Below are 20,512 nucleotides of genomic sequence, written 5' to 3'. Positions count from 1 at the left end.
GGCCTCACCACGGCACTCTGTCAGGTGAGTAATTTGTGCTATAGAGTCGATATATACTGCTATAGAATCAGCATGCACTCCTGTAGTGATAACAGGTACCACCACAGTCAGCATGTACTGCTGTAATCATACAGGCACCACCACAGTCAGTATGCACTGCTCTAATCATAGCAGGTACCACAGTCAGTATGCACTGCTGTAATCATAGCAGGTACCACCACAGTATGCACTGCTGTAATAATAGCAGGCACCACCACAGTCAGTATGCACTGCTGTAATCATAGCAGGTTCCACCACAATTGGTATGCACAGCTGCAGTGATAGCAGGCACCACCACAGTCGGTATGCACTGTTGTAGTGATAGTAGATACTGCTATTGAGTTGGAAGATACTGCTATATAGAGTTAGTAGAAACTTAAACAGTCAGTATATACCACTACGGACAGCAAATACTGCTAGTCAGTAAATACTAATATACAGTCAGGAGCTACTGCTGGCTCAGTAGATACTACTGTACAGTCAGTAGATACAACTACAGAGCCAATAGATACTACTTACTCTATTGGAGGTAGGGTATGTAGGTAGATATACCTACGCGGGGGTAAATATATATTTTTGAGGCGGGGGGGGGATCGACTATTTTCGGTAACCTTTAAGATCAACCATTTACCCTCCACTTTCTATAACTTTTTGGACTTTTGCAAGCCTCTTGTAATTTTGTTGGTGGAGAAATGGACAAACGGCCCACTGGGCTTTCACAATACCTTAGTATCTGTGTATGTTTATGTAAGGTTTTTAAGAGAAGTTTTGAAATATATTTTTCGCCCGGGCAACGCCGGGTACTTCCCGCTAGTTAAGAATAAAGTCCAATAACAACTCAACACGTAACGCGAGTGACTTCGTACACTCGGGTGATGAGACACAACCCTATTCGGAGACAATCTAGCTTCCAAGCTCCAGACAACTTGCAGACGATGGAGACGCCCCGATCCCAGGTGACGACACACCAAGCAGCCCCAAGCTCCCGCTCACGCTGATATTTATGCTCCTTGATCTGGCCACACCCGAAGCCTCAATCCTCCTCACCGCAACTGGCCCTGCTGCTCACGTCCTTCTCCCCCATTGGCTCCCGTCTCATTGATAGCTCACCCATTATTAACCACTATCCCGCTATCGCTCCGCACTGTCATTACACAGATATCAAACTTACACTACTGGTATTGCAGAATGGTGCACTTAACACCACGCAACCACACAACACAACCACAACACAATCGACCATAATATGATACACAACCACACACTACATCACATTACCACACCACCTCCATACCATTAAAATGTCACTATACCACCACCTAATCCCCACACAATTATACCACCTAACTCTACACGACACCACTTCATCACAATAGCTATACCACGACCTCCACACAGCCACTCTACAACACCACAACCCAAGGACCCTTATCGTAAAAGGATTGCGGCCATGGAACCCAACTTTGTAGTTCACCCTCATTGATTCAAGCAAGACTAACTCTGCTGCTGATGAGACACTGCAATGTTGAAACTGGTCCAAAGGTTTGCTTATCCGAAACAATACTGCTTATGTTTTGCTCTCAGAAGGAAGCTATGCGACGGAGAGGTTTTGTAATAAATACTTTAATGTGTACGTAGAGAGACGGATATGTGAAGGAGAGATCGATTATTTATATTGTTCTATAAAACAGTTACATTTGCAAAGCTTTGTCAACTGTTAAGTTCATGGGCTGTTTAACAACAACGCACTCGGAACATCTTCTTTACTTATGCCCAGCCAGGGCTTAATTTATCGCTTGATAATTTCCAGAATACTGCCTAGGCTATTTTATAGCAAGGATTATCGTAGTAAGGCACCACCACTAAAGTATAAGGTACACATATCCATAATACTCATTATTTGTACCCTACGTTCCTATAAGCCAGGATGTGTGTGTGGTTGCTTATTACCAGATTTTGTGCGCAATTTGGATGAAGAGCATTTTATGTAACTGCCTTAAAGTTTTGGAACAACCTAGTTTTGGCTCTTGTCATCTCCATTCTGTCTCTGTCCAATTTTAAACTATTAAAATTAGCAACGTTTAAGTGTGAACGTAAATTTACAACATAATTGAGATTGTTAAGTAATTTTTAATCTGTATCCGCGGAATGCTTTGATGTCTGCCGGTCTAGTTGCCCTCGAAAAACAACTTCATAGGTCAATGTGCTTTAAATATACTTCTGATTCTGATTAACAGGTTTATGAAAAACAACCCCGTAGATGACACAATGAAGGCGAGATAGATGCTGCCTCATCTGCTGACATGTCTGGTATTTGTGATGATGATTTATGAGAACCTGCCCAGGGGGTGTGTTTATTTGATGTTCACTCACGGCTCAGCGATTGGGTGTTACTGTCGTGCCAGGGCATAGCGCTGCTGTGAGCAGACAGAGAGCAGCGTGCAAGTCTGTGTCTGCTGGAGTGAGTCTGTGTGTGTGCTGCCTGAGGGTGAGTCTGTGTGTGTGCTGTCTCAGGGTGAGTCTGTGTGTGCTCCCTCGGAGTGAGTCTGTGTGTGCTGCCTGAGGGTGAGTCTGTGTGTGGTGCCTCGGAGTGAGTCTGTGTGTGCTGCCTGAGGGTGAGTCTATGTGTGGTGCCTGAGGGTGAGTCTGTGTGTGCTGCCTGAGTGTGAGTCTGTGTGTGCTGCCTGAGTGTGAGTCTGTGTGTGCTGCCTGAGTGTGAGTCTGTGTGTGCTGCCTGAGTGTGAGTCTGTGTGTGCTGCCTCGGGGTGAGTCTGTGTGTGCTGCCTGAGGGTGAGTCTGTCTGTGGTGCCTCGGGGTGAGTCTGTGTGTGCTGCCTGAGGGTGAGGGTGAGTCTGTGGGTGCTGCCTCAGGGTGAGTGTGTGTGCTGGCTCGTGGCGAGGGTGAGCCTGTGTGTGCTGCCAGAGGGTGAGTTTGTGTGCTGCCTGAGGGTGAGGGTGAGTCTGTGTATGTGCTACCTCGGGGTGAGTCTGTGTGTGCTGCCTCGGGGTAAGTCTGTGTGTGCTGCCTGAGGGTGAGAGTGAGTCTGTGTGTGCTGGCTCGGGTGAGGGTGAGTCTGTGTGTGGTGCCTCAGGGTGAGGGTGGTGAGTGCACCGGCTCGGAGTGAGGAGGATGTGGGAGCTGCTGGGCTCCCTGCTGCTGCTGTTGTGCGCCGCGTGCTGCGCCCTGTGGGTGCTGCGGCGGCGCGCGCGCTCCGCACTCGACGCCTTCCCGGGACCGCCCGCGCACTGGCTCTACGGGCACGCGCACCTGGTGAGTGGTGGGCGTGTGGTGAGCACACTGGCTCTACGGGCACGCGCACCTGGTGAGTGGTGGGCGTGTGGTGAGCACACTGGCTTTACGGGCACGCGCACCTGGTGAGTGGTGGGCGTGTGGTGAGCACACTGGCTCTACGGGCACGCGCACCTGGCGAGTGGTGGGCGTGTGGTGAGCACACTGGCTCTACGGGCACGCGCACCTGGCGAGTGGTGGGCGTGTGGTGAGCACACTGGCTCTACGGGTACGTGCACCTGGCGAGTGGTGGGCGTGTGGTGAGCACACTGGCTCTACGGGCACGCGCACCTGGTGAGTGGTGGGCGTGTGGTGAGCACACTGGCTCTACGGGCACGCGCACCTGGTGAGTGGTGGGCGTGTGGTGAGCACACTGGCTCTACGGGCACCTGGTAAGTGTGTACTGCGTATGTAGTGTGTGTGTACTGTGTATGTAGTGTACGTGCCGTATATGTAGTTTGTGTGTACTGTGTATGTAGTTTGTGTGTACTGTGTATGTAGTGTTTGTGTAGTGTGTGTACTCTGTATGTAGTGTGTGTGTAATATGTATATAGTGTGTGTACTCTGTATGTAGTGTGTGTGTACTGTGTATATAGTGTGTATATACTGTGTGTACTGTGTATGTACCGTGTGTGTAGTGTGTGTACTGTGTATGAAGTGTGTATGTGTAGTGGTGATACGCGCTGGGGTAGGGATCGTGTGCCAGCGCGTAGTGATTGGTTGTGTATGTGGTGACGCGCGCTGACGGTGGAGGATCAGGGGTCAGCGCGGGGTCGTGGGTTACGGGGTGCTGATTGGCTGTGTGCCGGTGACGCGCTGAGAGGGAGTGATCGGGTGGCAGCGCGGTGTGATTGGTGGAGTAGTGTTAACACGCGCTGGGGAAAACGGATCGTAGAGATAGCGCGTCGTCATTGGTTAACTAAGGAGCGATGCTCACGTCGACGTCCGCATCAGCTCCGTCTCCCGTGAGCAGGGGCTATAAAAGGGGATGCACACAGGCGTAAGGGCAGTATGTAACCAGCGAAGAATGAAGACGGGGATGAAGAGATAGGGCCCTGCGGTACCTAGTCCCGCTGTCCTAACGGGACCGGGACTCTGTGTAACCCAGAGGCGAATGCATTGTGTGTAGCCGTAGGCATAGGGTCTACACGAGTCGAATGCATGGTGTGTACCCAGAGGCATAGGGTCTACACGAGTCAAGTGCATTGTGTGTAGCCAGAGGCATAGGGTCTACACGAGTCAAGTGCATTGTGTGTAGCCAGAGGCATAGGGTCTACACGAGTCGAGTGCATTGTGTGTAGCCAGAGGCATAGAGTCTACACGAGTTAAGTGGAGTGTATAGTCAAAAGAATAGAGACCACACGTTGTATTGTGACACGTCAAGATTTAATAAAAGTGTGTTACCCGTCAAGAAGTTCCTGCCGTCATTTCCAATACTTCATATGTACTGTGTATGCACTGTTTGTGTGTACTGTGTACAGTGAGGGAAAAAAGTATTTGATCACCTGCTGATTTTGTATGTTTGCCCACTGACAAAGAAATGATCAGTCTATAATTTTAATGGTAGGTTTATTTGAACAGTGAGAGACAGAATAACAACAACAAAATCCGGAAAAACGCATGTCAAAAATTTTATAAATTGATTTGCATTTTAATGAGGGAAATAAGTATTTGACCTCCTCTCAATCAGAAAGATTTCTGGCTCCCAGGTGTCTTTTATACAGGTAACGAGCTGAGATTAGGAGCACACTCTTAAAGGGAGTGCTCCTAATCTCAGCTTGTTACCTGTTCACAAAAGCAATCAATCAATCAGATTCCAAACTCTCCACCATGGCCAAGACCAAAGAGCTCTCCAAGGATGTCAGGGACAAGATTGTAGATCTACACAAGGCTGGAACGGGCTACAAGACCATCGCCAAGCAGCTTGGTGAGAAGGTGACAACAGTTGGTGCGATTATTCGCAAATGGAAGAAACACAAAAGAACTGTCAATCTCCCTCGGCCTGGGGCTCCATGCAAGATCTCACCTCGTGGAGTTGCAATGATCATGAGAACGGTGAGGAATCAGCCCAGAACTACACGGGAGGATCTTGTCAATGATCTCAAGGCAGCTGGGACCATAGTCACCAAGAAAACAGTTGGTAACACACTACGCCGTGAAGGACTGAAATCCTGCAGTGCCCGCAAGGTCCCCCTGCTCAAGAAAGCACATATACATGCCCGTCTGAAGTTTGCCAATGAACATTTGAATGATTCAGAGGACAGCTGGGTGAAAGTGTTGTGGTCAGATGAGACCAAAATGGAGCTCTTTGGCATCAACTCAACTCGCCGTGTTTGGAGGAGGAGGAATGCTGCCTATGACCCCATCAAAGGGACGATGGACGGGGCCATGTACCGTCAAATCGTGGGTGAGAACCTCCTTCCCTCAGCCAGGGCATTGAAAATGGGTCGTGGATGGGTATTTCAGCATAACAATGACCCAAAACACACGGCCAAGGCAACAAAGGAGTGGCTCAAGAAGAAGAGCATTAAGGTCCTGGAGTGGCCTAGCCAGTCTCCAGACCTTAATCCCATAAAAAATCGGTGGAGGGAGCTGAAGGTTCGAGTTGCCAAACGTCAGCCTCGCAACCTAATGACTTGGAGAAGATCTGCAAAGAGGAGTGGGACAAAATCCCTCCTGAGATGTGTGCAAACCTGGTGGCCAACTACAAGAAACGTCTGACCTCTGTGATTGACAACAAGGGTTTTTCCACCAAGTACTAAGTCATGTTTTGCAGAGGGGTCAAATAATTATTTCCCTCATTAAAATGCAAATCAATTTATAACATTTTTGACATGCGTTTTTCTGGATTTTGTTGTTGTTATTCTGTCTCCCGCTGTTCAAATAAACCTTACATTAAAATTATAGACTGATCATTTCATTGTCAGTGGACAAATGTACAAAATCAGCAGGGGATCAAATACTTGTTTCCCTCACTGTATGTAGTGTGTGTGGACTGTGTAGTGTGTGTGTACTGTATATGTAGTGTGTGTGTACTGTGTAAGCACTGTGTATGTGTAGTGAGTCCAATTGAGTCGCACAACATAACGTAACCTACACTCGGGTGTTGAACGCCCATCTAACCATGCTACGGCAGAACTAGACACAGTCCCGTTATCCCTGTCCGGATCACGAGCTGGGTCCCGGACCGCGTGGCTAGAGGCTTCTTCAACCTGACGTGGATCTTCACTCACCAACAGTAAAGAACCCCGAGCCCCACACGGGGCCCCCGTTATATCGGGCCGGGCTGGGGCTGGCTCCGCCTCTCACCCCGCCCACCTTCTCGATCTCCGTGGCCCTTTCCCGAAGGCTCCCGAGAGCACTTCTATACTACGTGACCACCCAGCAGCCCCTGTCCACCGGTGGCCCCCCTCCAATATTATCTGGTCATGTGTTGGCAGGTCAACCAACGGTACATATGTAGTAAGTTGCAGGAGGCTTTGGACGACGTGGTTGGAGGCACACTTATTTATTAATACCAACTTGTGTACAGTAATGGGAATACACAGCACTTGAAGGGGTATCGTCCCCTTCACTCATCTAACAGGGAGACACCACGTCTAACCCCACTAACCTACGCCCGAGTCCTCCACTACGGAGCTAGGGGAGGCTACCTATCCCAGCCCTGGTCAAGCTGGGATCCCGGCACCCTGAGTCTCCAGACCGGCTCTTATAAGAACGTCAGTCTGGGCTCTCGGGACCACGCCACCGGCTTGCCCTTGTCGGTCCTGACAAGGACAGCGAGCCAGGGGAGCTCCGGGGCCTATTCTAGCTGGTCTTCACTCTTCGCTGGTTTAAGCTAACACTCGACCTCGAGCCCTCCGGCTCACCACCTTTTATAGCACTCGGCCCCCGGGAGGGGCCTGTGGGGGATGCAGGTGCGGACGTCGGTGTGAGCACCTCCTCTGTGTACGGCCCTAACCACGCCCCTTGTGTTTGTTACCCATCCGTGCCCATACATCTTTACAATTACACCTCTACACATACACAGTACACACATTATATACATGCCCCAACGTTACTCTGGCTAGCTGACACTCTCTCGCTCCTTCCCCAGGAGCCCGCACCGCACACTGTACGTGGTGTCTCTATGCTAATCAGTGCTTACCCAAGCCCTGCTAGGGCTGGTACTACGCCCAGTAACCGGGCTGCACATAATGACAACATATTATCTGCCGTGACCTCGCAGGCCAGGCACCACACAGTGACATTCACAGTCACTACATCACCCCCCCCCCCCCCCCCCCCATAGGATCTAGCCATCCCGGCTGCCAACTCCCCCGCAAGCAAGCAACCTATGTACATATGTAGTGTTGTACAGACGGACTCTTCAACGTCTTTTGTAGCGCACACTTTTATTCGTCTTATGAACACAGTCCCTATGCACTGAGGGGTATACGGTCCCCTCACCCATTACACTCAGAACGTACAAGCCTCCGCGCCCTACAGGCTACTTAATATCCCGTTCTTTCAATGTCCTCTGACTGGACCTAAGGGAGGTCTCCCTGACCACTGGTTACTCTGAACCCTAGCCCTTATAAGGGCTGGAGGGCTTGGTCCAGGGTCCTAGGCTTCTTCCACCATCTTGGGTCTTCGTGTAGTCGAACTCCCCCAGAGCTCTGAGCGCTCTGGCTTTATACTTGTTCGTGGCCGGGTTGTCCAATCCCTGGCCACCTTGTGGAACCCTGTGATTGGTCGTTCCCAATCTGCTTTTCGATCCCAATTCACCCGATCTGACCCTGACCGTTTGGTCGCGCTGGAAAACCTTGTTTACGGTCAGCTCTCACAGCTTGTGAGACCCTGACCGTTAGTTTGAGCGGGAAAACCTTGTTAACGATTTGCTCTCCCAGTTTGTGAACATTGAGTAGTTAACTCTACTACACATATATAAGAACAATAAGCAAGTGTGCTCCAACAATAACATAACAGCGCAATAAATTACCCAAACCCAACTGTACAAATTTAAACAGATCAAAGGGGAAGAGCAAATAAAACACAACAGCAAACAAATAACAACCCAACAAGCACATTGCACAAGGTCCATGCAGCCAACATCTCCCACCCACAACGTGTAAAAATGCCCATGAGCTGGATGGCGAGCAGGATCAGCCAAATACTCACCATGACGCATGCGAGCGTGACAACCCATGACGGCGTGGGAGTGTGCAATGTGCGGGGATTATGCGAATCGAGTCTTTGAGTGAGTCGGTGATGCCGGACCTCCAAGCAGGTTGGGGTCGTCTGCCCTGGAAGGGCCGAGGGGAACAAGACATCGACCTGATGAAGCCGGCTCCTCACAAAGAGCAGTAGGCTGGGTCGTCGAGTCCTTCACGTCCAGAGCACGTGAGGCCGCGTGCGAGGCATCAATCACGTAGCGCCTGGGGGTGGAACAGAAACACTCTCCTGAGGACCAGCATCGGCAGACGTAAGCCCCAACCCGTCGGGCACACCCGACACTCGACCCCTGCGATATGGAGATGAAACAAACTCACACGGCGCAAGAAATGGCTTAAGACGAGAGGGGTGCACAAACCAACTCCGCTTACCAAACCGAATCTGGACACATTGCGAGCGCACGACCCGAACCACATCAACCGGCCCTATCCATGGTTACAGCAATTTGGGTGATGTGCCCACCATCGCGGCATTGGAGCGGGACTGGGCGCTTCCCGCCATTTCCCCACCTGCCACATTTGAACTTGGTGCCAACTTTTCAATGGACGCGACGGAACAACTGGGCGCCATCTTGCCCTCAAGCGCGACGCGGCAACTGGGTGCCATCTTGCCCTTGAGTACAACGTTGCAACCGGCCGCCATTTTAAGTGCGACTCAACAACCGGCCATCATTGACTCTGCTGCAGCGATTCCGCCGAGTGCAGCCGGTGGGGCGGCTGCGACGATCATCACCTCGGGCTTCTTCAAGCTTCGGCGCCTGCCTCCTGTTCCTCCCTTCACCGCAGCTGGGAGCGATTGGTCATCATTCCAGAGCCGGTTCGATGCGGCTTATGCCTCAGTCGGATGGACTATGGATGAGGTGCTCAAGATACATCCGACGGCGTTAGATGACGATTCCCTGGCCGCCTTTAATTAGATTCCACCTGCGGATAGGGCGACGCTCCCCATGGTGTACGTCTAGATGGCTGCAATTTTTGAGCCGCCCTCCAGTGCTCGCCGAAAGTTCTTGCTGCGGAGGCGAGGGGAGGCCGAGACGCCTCTCGCCTTCCGCAGCGCCTTGCTGGCACTGGGGCGGGCAGCCTACCCCTACATGGATGAGGCGGTGTTCGACTCCCTGGCATTGGAGCGGCTGCTCTCTCTTGCACGGGAGCACGGCGTCATCTCGACCATAGCAGAGGAAGTGGATATTTATTCTATTAAGGTGGCACAAGGTATCCAGGCCCACCTCGGCTTGCGTCAGTGGTCTAGTGTGGCTGCGTGTACTGGGAACCTGAATCCAACGAAGGCCGGCACGCCACGCGAAGAGGATCATCTCGCCGCCTTCACTGTACGCGCTGGAAGGGTGCTGGTGATCGTCGGCCGGAGCATACTGGGACACGTCGTAGCCTCCATTCGAATCGGTGACATTGAATTGGAAGGCCCCATTTTGGTCTCAAAGACGTTGGCTGTGCCATACCTGTTGGGGACAGATTTTTTAGCCAAGATGCCCCTTAAAATCTTGATCGACCAAGGTTGTATGGAGTTGCTGTCGGGCCGTCGGTTGAACTTTTTACACTCCCCTACCTTGTTGACTCGTCTTACCACCAGTGTACGTGCTTTGGCTAAATAATCCACAAAGATTACACCTGGTTCTCAAATGTTGATACCCCTGAGGTTCCGCAAACCCCTGCAATTGCACATGCCTGAGGCAGGAGTTCTTAACTCCCTCTAACTATTTTTCGTGGACTTCCTGTTTGGTGGGTGCCCTGACAATCGTGTTGGAGGACCAAGAATCCTTTTTTGCAGGTTTTGATTGCGGGTCCTTCGCACATAGTTATGCAGGCCGGTACCGTTTTGGCGCATGCGACCCTAGCTCACCCACCAGAAGACGCCACACCGGTTGACAGTTTTGTGGCTGGCGTAGTGCAGGATGAGAAATCCGACGATTCCTGGATCGGCAAACTTTGCCAGGATAATTTGCTCTTATCCCTCGAGGAGCGACAGCGACTCGCCACTTATTGAACGATTCGCCGATGTTTTTAGTCACAGCAAATTCGATATCAGACATATGTCCCTACTACACATAGGGAATTATCTCCCCATTCGGTTGAACTCCTATCGCCTCAGCCCTAGAGAGAAGGATCATGTCTGCTTGGCTATCGATGAGATGTTGGCGTCGGACATCATCTCTCCCTCTAATAGCCCTTGGGGAGCCCCCATTGTGTTAGTCAAGAAACCGGACGGGAGTCTCCGTTTCTGCATTGACTTTTGTAAATAAACAAAATGTCGGTTGCAGATGCCTATCCCCTGCCCCGAATGGATGATTCGTTTGACGCCCTCTCGAGTGCACAGTTCTTTTCGACCTTATATTTGCTTTCGGGCTTCTGGCAGTTGCCATTAGATGTGGTCATCAAACCAAAAACTTGCGTTCCGCACACCCCAGGGGCCGTTCCAATTCACTCGGCTTCCTATGGGCCTCCACTCGGCCCCGGCCATTTTGCAATGCCTCATGGAGATGGTCTAGGCAGGACTACAGTGGGAATCCTGTCTGATATATCTGGACGACATCATAATTTTTGGTCACACGTTTGACGAACACTTGCAACGTATTCAATCAGTCTTCGTCAAAGTGCGCGCTGCTAATCTGAAATTCAAACCCCAAAGGTGCCATTTGCTGCAGCCGTCCATGCGGTATTTGGGCCATGTGGTCAGCGCCTCTGGAGTCGCTACAGATACGGAGAAAACTGCTTGTGTCCGTACGTGGCCGACCCCCACATCTGTCGCTGAGGTTCGCAGTTTCGTAGGATTTGCCTCATTTTACCATCGCTTAGTACGGGATTTTGCGACTATCGCGAAGACACTCCACGCGCTGTCCACTAAGGGCCAAAAATTATATTGGGGAAAAGAGGAGGAAGAAGCATTTGTCATGCTTCAGGAGTCCCTGGCTGATGCGCCTCCCCTGGGTTACCCCGACTTACCCCGACTTCTCACTGCCCTTCAGGTTGGACATGGATGCCAGTGACACAGGCATAGGGGCTGTGCTCTCCGAGATGGTCGACAGCACCGAGAGGGTTGTTGCATATGGCAGATACGTGTTGTCTTCCACAGAGCAACGGCATTGCGTGACCCGTAGGGAACTGCTGGCCATCGTGTACTTTATCCAACTGTACAGGCCCTACTTGTATAGCAGGCGGTTTACTGTTTGGAGGCACCATGCCGCCTTGCAATACTTCCTGTGCATAGATCAGCCCTCGGGTCAGTTGTCCCGCTGGCTTGAGGTGCTGCAGGAGTATACATTTGATGTAATTCACAGGAAGGGGGCAGAGCATGGAAATGCGGACGCTTTGTCTAGATTGCCACAGGACAGTTGTTGTGCATGCACGACTGGTTCGAGTCATTACAAGGCCCCAATTGACCCCGGGCCCCAATTAGTGGCAACAGCTGATGCAGCTCCTTTTCCGGGTGCGTCGCTGCCCGCGGATTTTGGCTTAGGTCTCCCTCAGGATGAATGGTCTCCCTTACAGATGGAGGACACCTCGCTGTTGAAATTGCGGCGCCGTGTTAAATCTGGTGACCATTACTCCTATCCGTCGACTGCCCCGGCTGTTGTCTTGCACGACAGCCTCCTTATGCGCTAGGATATGGAGCTAGAAAGGTATTGCTTTGTGGTGCCCACAGTCCTAAGAAGGAAACGGACTTGTGCAGTTCACGTTAAATTGATGCACCTTGGGACCCACAAGACCTTGTTGACCATCAAGTGAGATTATTACTGGCCGGGCATGGAAAGCGACGTGGCGCTAATTGTTAAGGGCAGCCAGGATTGCGCACGGCGGTAGCCCGCGGTTGTGCGTGATCGGCCCCCGTTGCAGTCCATTCAGGTTTCTCGTGTAAATAAACTTGTGGCCCTCGACATTTTAGGCCCATTTCCAACTTCCCAACGGGGCCACAAGTATCTGTTGGTCGGAGTTGAATACCTCACACGTTGGCCCTTGCAAGATCAATCAGCCTCGTCTATCAACGATGCCTTTTTGCATGAGTGTGTTCTAGATAAGGGTGCCCCGGAGCAGCTTCTAACCGACCAGGGTCTGGATTTTTCTTCCCGACTGCTCAAGGAGGTCTGTGACCTCCTTGGCACCAAGAAAATCCGTACTTCGCCCTACCACCCTCAAACCGATGGGATGGTGGAGCGGTTAAATCGCACCCTCACATCCATAACGTGCCACCAGGTGAACGCGTCCCATTCGGACTGGGACCTGTTTATCCCGGGCGTCCTCGCCACGTATCGGTTGGCCCCTCATTCCTCAACGGGGTTTTCACCCTTTTATCTGATGTACGGGAGGGAGCCAGAACCCCCGATGCACATGCAAATGCCTGGGCTCGTCTAAGAAGGGATCCACTGTGCCCACTTCGATGCGGGCCACACTTGACAGGCTGCGTGAAGCACGGTAAGCTGCCGTGGATAACCAGGGATCCGGGCTTCCATGGAGGAATGGGGATAAAGTGTGGCTACATTGCCCCCAGGTGCCCATTGGGACGTCCCCGAAATTATATCGCCCTTAGCAGGGTCCCGTTGAGGTCGTGGAAGTCCGCCGGCCACAGTGCGTGTGCATCCGGTTCGGTCGCCGTCACTGGATCATTCATCCATCCAGGTTGAAATTATATGTTTTGCCCTGTCCCGTAGATTCATCTGCAACTCCGGAGCGGCCGGTGCCTGATGCGTCCGACGAGCCGGGCAATCCCGGCCGGGGCGAGGTGCAGCATAAACTCTTTGTTTGTCCACCCACAGAACCCCCCCGAGTAGCTCCCGCAGCGCCGCCAGATTCCCCGTCGGGGGAGAAGCCAACATCGCCGGACACAACGCCTGTGCACAAACCGGATGCTGCCTGTGGAAGCAGTCTGGCAGCACATACGCGGTCCAGAGGCACTGTTCCGCTGAACACCTCCTTCTGGGCCGTTATCTTCCGATGCCCGTCATCGCCGACGGGGTGGTCGACACCCTGAACTGAAGGATGGAGGCCTTCCTTGCAATTGCCGTTCTGCCTTACACACTCTTGTTGTGTCCAACCCCTCCCCCCCTCCAGATGGCCCTGCCTTCATACCTCCATTTACATTGTTATTGTTATATTGTTGTTCCAATTGCTCTTGTTGATGGTTTCTGGCTGGTTGCCATCGACTCCGATACGGGTTGGTTTGAGTATAGTTAGTAGCCGGGACGGCTGAATTTTTTTTTATGGGGAGGGGTGATGTAGAGGAAAAGTGTGAGCAACCATGAGGGAGCGAACAGAGGGAGGTGCGAGCGAGTTGACAGCCGAGGATGACGTCATGTCACGGGCGTGTAAGGGGGTGCCTTCGGGAACAAAGGTGGGTCCGAGCTAGGGGGAGGAGCTGCCAAAGGGGTACTTAAGGGGTACCCCGTGATGAAGGCGGGGTCGTTGTGGGGAGCCAGGGCAAGGATCGTCTGGAAGAGGTCTCTCCCTCCTCGTCGCCGGGCAGTGTTGGATGAACCCCCATCCTGGGCAAACAAGTGGGAGAGCCGAGGGGATAGCCGAGAGCAGGGCTCCGAGTATTAAGTAAGGATCGGCTGAGAGAGAGGGTTCCTCTCTCCTCGTCGCCGGGTGGTGTTGGATGAACCCCTCGCTCTGGCCAGACGAGTAAGAGAGCCCCAGGAGATAACCGAGGGCAGGACAATATAGTGTTCAGGGTCCAGGGCAAGGACCAAGAATAGAGAGCACCTACCTCTGGTGTGAGTTAGAGTGTTGTGTGCACCAGTGTTAATAAACGGCATCAGCCCTTATTGTAAATTCCGTCTCCGTGTGGTCATACTGCACAACATATGTAGTGTGTTTCAGTTTCATTTCTTTGCTATAGCCCTGTGAGCCATTCGGCTCTTGAATCGGGTGCAACCGCAACAAGCAAAAAACTAAAACATGAACAAGGAAACATCATAAAGTGACTATGCGCAAACAGAAAAATCCAGGAAAAAACTCCAAAGTCTTCCAGAAAAAAAAGCACCGTACACCAACGCTGTGCAAAAATCCCAGTGGGATGCAAGTCAAACAACAACAACCACAAGACAACTTAGATTAAAGCCATCATTCTAACACCGTACTACAACAAACAAACATGGCCAAACCAAAAAACTTTAGAAATCACCAAAATAAAGCCATAAGCAATGTAACAGTGATCATAGGAACTGTGACTGAAATTTCACAATAAACGACATAAACAACATGTACCACTAATTCTAGATTTGAAGCTTTCGTGACTGCAAAGATTCATATTCTTAGGTTTTTTCGGTTAAGTCACGTAAGTAAAACATCAAAATAAAAATAAAATAAAAATAAAAATCACGACGTTTCGGAGGCAACACAAGTCTCCGTCATCAGGTGGGACCGTCACAGCCGAATTAGCTGCATCAAGTGGGTGCAGCTAATTCGGCTGTGACGGTCCCACCTGATGACGTAGACTTGTGTTGCCTCCGAAACGTCGTGATTTTTATTTTATTTTTATTTTGATGTTTTACTTACGTGACTTAACCGAAAAAACCTAAGAATATGAACATGTACCACCAAACCCTGTAGCCATAGCTGGATTCATGAGTCACTCCACAACAGCAGGAGCATCAGTAGGAGTATCACAAATTTCCAAATGCACATTTAAAGATCGGCACACTAAATCAAAACACAAGATCATACATTGCAGCGGTCATCCGGAACGAAAACATTTGATTTTAGGCCACTGAATAGCAGTGGCAGCTATGAGTGTACAACTCCTCTAGAGCAGTTTTGAGCGAAGATCTCATAGGTAGTGATTCAAGTTGCAGTTAATTGGCAGTTGCATTCCAGACCCTTGGGGCCTCAATAGCAAAGACCCTCCAGTATTTGTACGGCAATAAGGAATATGAAGCTGGTAAATGAGCAAAGACCTTAGGTCACATTTGTTCTTCGAAACAGTGAGGAGATCCAGCAGGTAGTCTGCGGATCCTTTTGTATGTACATGGTGAATAAATAAGATCTGGTGCACAAGCCGTCGAACATTAAGCGATATTAAGTTTGACCCAATGTAGAGATCGCAGTGGTGAGTCCTATATGGGCAGTTCAATGCAAATCTTAAGGCTGAGTGATAAATTGAGTCAAGCTTCTTCAGTATAGTGCTTGGGGCTTATTTGTATACGATGTCACAGTAATCAAGTAGAGGCAGTATGGTAGCTTTTATCAATTCCAAACGGAACATAGGGGGGAAGCAGTACTTGTGTCGATACAGAAAACCAATTTTAATTTGTGTCTTCTTACCAATATAATCAATGTGATCTTCAAAATTCAGTTTGAATTTTTTTCCAAACTTCAAAATCTTAAAATTTAAGTTGTGTGTATGTACTGTGTATGTAGTGTGTGTGTACTGTCTATGTAGTGTTTGTGTACTGTGTATGTCGTGTTTGTGTACTGTGAATGTAGTGTGTGTGTACTGTGTATGTAGTGTGTGTGTACTGTGTATGTATGTACTGTGTACTGTGTATGTAGTGTGTGCACTTTCCGTGTACCGCGCGGCCACCTGACGCGTGTTCAGGGGTGCCGCGTGTGCGACCTTAAGGGGTCCCATGAATCCGATTGACGTTGGCTCCTGGCCACAGCCAACACCAATAGCGAGGGATACCTGGACCCGTCTTCTGGATATAAATAATTGCCTGGCTCGGTAGTAGCTGCTGGTGGCTCGGTGCTGCCTGTGTGCCCTCTCGTTGCGTGCCCTCGTATGCGCGGTCACCCCAAGACTACATAACGGCACATGGAGGCTGTACACACACAGCTGCATGGGAACCTGCTGACACATGTAGCACTCAACACGCGAGCAGAACTCGTGGTTGAGAACCCCTGCGAAGTGAATTCACGATCCGCCAAGCAGCAATCACACCTCTGCTCAGTGGAAACTGGCGGCACTGGTCAAGGGGTTTAATGAAACAAAAACTTGCCTCGTTGTCTCAACTGCCGCACCGGGAGATCAGGATTGAACCGGTGTCCTCGAGGTTGATTGCAGGTCCAGTGTGTTTACCATTGTAATACACCGCGGCGAATTCTTCGTGTCTACGCAGGAAACATTCAGTCTATATTAGTGTATTGCTCAGTTACATCAACTTGCATGGCTGTGTGAAGATGGCTGAGGGGTTAGGCACTTTATGTGGGATTGGAAGGGTCACTGTTCGTGTGCTGTGCCAGCCTTCATATGTACCCCTTAATAGCACTTGCCTCGACAGTTTGTTCAAGGCTATACAGGGGGTGTTTGTATTTGTGTTGTACGTGTTTGTGTGCAGCTTCCAGATGACGAGCAGTGGCTGCGGAATCTTTTGAAGCTGTTCCGCGAGTATCGCTACGTGTTTCCCATGTGGTTTGGTCCGTTCATATCAACATTGCAAATCAGTCACCCGGACTATGCCAAAGCCATCATCAGCACTGCAGGTAACGGCTCGCAAGGGGCAGAGAGCAGCATGACCGCTCTCGCACTGATAGAACACGATCGGCCAGAAACACTCCTGCTACTCTCAAATCTCTTTTGCACACACAAACTAGAGTGTATTCGTATCTATGGGACCTTTTTTACCGATATAAAAATGCTGGAAAAAAAGACTTTATCCTTTCCGGCAATAATACAGGAGGTGTAAAGATGTTCAAACAACAGAGACATTTATTGCAAGGATGCAAATCAGCATTAACCAGACATCATGCTTGTGGTAAGAAATGCAAGTATGCTTTTATTACAATGTATGCGTTGATTGGCCTAAACCAGAGACTATGGGACCCTTTGTGCCAGAATTAGAATGATTAGTGGCAGGGCATACGTTCCCTGCAGGAACACGCAGGGCCAGTGAACTAGACATCAATACACAGACACGACAGGGACGCGGTCGTAGTGTAGTAACTGGAGAGCTTAGTAATATAAATAGATATATATTTTACATGATGTCTGATAGACTATGTATATTTACAATTATAATTTGGGTAATTGTACAATTTGGGATGTATAGCTACAACACGAGCCCACAATGACCAACTCGTGAGTAATGTGACATGGCTTGTGACGTCCACTTCCTAGGAAACGGCATCCTTTGTGAAGGACTTGCCAGTCCACGTGTGTATGAACACAGTGTCGGATCTAGGTGGACAATACGCCAGATACACAAGGCCTCACAGACATAAATTGCGTAACCCGCGATGTAAGCACATTCATCCACGGATCTGATTCAGTGAAACACCATCGGTATTTTGCTTCTTGTCCTGGGCCTTGGGATGGGATGCCATTGTGGCGAGATGTTCACTTGCTCACCTAGTATACAGGAGGTCGTGGGTTCGATCCAGACCCTGATGCCTGCTGTATATTTGGAGTTTGCATATCTTTCTCTCTCTTCGTGGTCGTGTGGATTTTTCTCCGAGTCCTCCAGTTTCCCCTCCACATTTAGAATCAACATGCGTTTCGGGTATTTGGCTGCTGCAAATTTCCACGTGATAAGCCACTTCGTTGAGCTAATATTTTTTCCAGGTCACATGAAAATGAGCTACATAGCTTAGTGGGCCTTGCCTGGTAAAATAAAACATTATTTGGTTTGTAATCGTGTAGTTTATGTTTCATTGCCACTATAATATAACATTTGCATTAAAAGAGCATTGGGTGGTGTGGATTTCCACTTTAATCCCAAGCAAGGGGTGTAAATTCTACGTTGCTCTGGTGGGGGTCCAGTCTCAAAATCATTGTGAGGCTGTACCGTTCTCGTTCTGCTGTCATGTGCACTGATACTTACTTTATTGAGGGCAATATTGAAACTAAAATTAAGATTAATTGACCACTTTGGACGTCCCGACAAGCGGTGCTCACCGCGCAGACCCCATCACGCCGAGCTTGATGCGGTGGCATGCGGCCCGGTGATTAGAGCGCAACTTCAGACCACGTTAGGTGGTTCAACTCAACACTTCGTCGCTCCGGGGTTGATAAATTAAATACCTTAATTCTAGATTTGAAGTTTTCGTGACTGCAAGAATCCATACTCTTTGGTTTTATTCTGTAAAGTCACGTAGATAAAACATAAAATAAAGTAAAATACAAATGAAAAAACTACTAAATTAAATCACGACGTTTTGGGCGCAACACAAGCGTCTGTCATCAGGTGGGGACAAACACAGCGAAGACAGTTGCTGAAATATGTCTAAGAGATAGCGCTAACACGGGTTTATATAGCTGAGGGGGGGGGGGGGAACGAGGGCAGGGTGAGTATGGGGGCAGGGCGTGGGCTGGGGGAGCCAATCCCAAAGCTGGGCATACAGCTCATGTCCCACGGGTGGGGGAGAAGCGGGGGAGAGTGGACTCCAAACAGACATTGCTAGAGCTGAAATCGCCACTATCCCCAAAAATGCTACGAAACCCATGAGCAATATCAGCAAAAACGAGCGCTCTTAACTCGCAAATTTGAAAAAAGAGGGATGACATAGTCATCCCCTCGGCCGACAAGGGCAATGCCACTGTCATCATGGATAAAACCACATACAACAACAAAATCCAGGACCTACTCAATGATGGTAGCTACTCCAAAATCACTAAAGATCCTACAAACAGCCTATCTACAAAAACCAACAATATCATTACCAGTTCGACTTCTCTAATCGAACCAGTCAAACGGCTCTCCCTAAAACCCTCGGCTGCCAGATCACCCAGATTCTATGGTCTTCCCAAGATCCATAAAGAAGGTACCCCACTACGGCCCATCGTGTCCACGATCAACTCACCTACCTACAAACTAGCCCGTTTTCTATCGGACACCCTGCTTCCCTTTACTGGCAAGACCACTTCAACAGTACTGAATTCAACTCACTTGGTCTCTCTAGTCAAGGACATTTCACTGTCCCCTGATGATGTCCTCGTCAGTTTTGATGTGGTCTCTCTATTCACCAAGGTTCCAGTGCCTGACACCATAACAATAATTGAATACTTAGCCCAACATGGACTGAACTCTGTCCCTGCGCTGGTTAGGCACTGCCTCACCAACACGTACTTCACCTGGAATGGTACCTTCTACAAACAAAATGAGGGTACCCCCATGGGTTCCCCCTTGTCACCAGTGATAGCCAATGTTTTAATGGATAAATTTAAAACAGACGCCATCCAGACATCCAACCTGCGTCCTTCCCTGTGGAAGAGATATGTGGATGCCACTTTCGTCATTTGGCCACATGGCCTACCAGCATTAAACCAATTTCTCGACAACATTAATTCCATACACCCATCCATCAAATTTACCATGGAAGTGGAGAAGGATGGCAAGCTACCATTCTTGGATGTTCTGTTTGAGAGGAGGCCCAATGGCTCGTTGGGACATTGTGTCTACAGGAAGGCCACCCACACAGATTCCTATCTGAAACCTGATTCCCACCACCACCCAGCACAGAAGAATTCCCTCATAAAAACACTACACCATAGGGAATCACTGCATTTCTGACCAACACCACCTGGCCAGTGAATTGGAACATGTACACCGGGCCCTTAAGATGAATGGATATTCTGACCGTACTATCCGCAAAAGCTGTTTCTCAAACCATGGAGAAACAACCCCCTGAGACTCCCATCTAAACCATCACATTACCATACATAGCAGGCGCTACTAAAAAGATTTCCAAAATCTTAAACAAACAAAAGATCCAGGTCCGATTCAGTACAGTACACAAAATCCGTGATCTAATCCCATCTGTGAAAGATGTCATTCCTGACTTGCAATACCCTGGTATTAAGTTGCATCCGTGGTGATTGTTACATTGGCAAAACGAAACATCATGTTTCTGACCGTGTCCGCGAGCACAAGGCAGATCTGAAACACGGCAGGACGAATTCCTCCGCCGTTGCTGATCATTGCTATAATGCTGTGGGCTCTCATATTGTCTTTTCCGAGACCAAGGTGCTCTGCAAGCCGTCTGGATACCACCAAAGGTTTGTCCATGAGGCAATCCAGATATACAAA

At 49.8% G+C, this 20,512-nt stretch overlaps 1 protein-coding gene across 1 annotated transcript in view; it reads left to right on the top strand.

Annotated features, from left to right (window-relative positions):
• The first annotated feature begins 2,431 nt into the window (after window positions 1-2,431).
• LOC133352622 (cytochrome P450 4B1-like) overlaps window positions 2,432-20,512 on the top strand; it is a 36,812-nt gene continuing 18,731 nt past the window's right edge. Inside the window, exons 1-2 of the mRNA XM_061568377.1 lie at window positions 2,432-3,309; window positions 16,826-16,970. Of these exons, the coding sequence (XP_061424361.1) occupies window positions 3,169-3,309; window positions 16,826-16,970 (286 nt within the window). The 5' untranslated portion in view covers window positions 2,432-3,168. The remainder of the gene's footprint in view (window positions 3,310-16,825; window positions 16,971-20,512) is intronic.

Source organism: Lethenteron reissneri, chromosome 41, assembly GCF_015708825.2.
Source record: "Lethenteron reissneri isolate LAM-NWPU_2019-01 chromosome 41, ASM1570882v1, whole genome shotgun sequence".
NCBI classification, from domain to species: domain Eukaryota; kingdom Metazoa; phylum Chordata; class Hyperoartia; order Petromyzontiformes; family Petromyzontidae; genus Lethenteron; species Lethenteron reissneri.
This window is presented reverse-complemented; position numbering and strand designations above follow the sequence as displayed.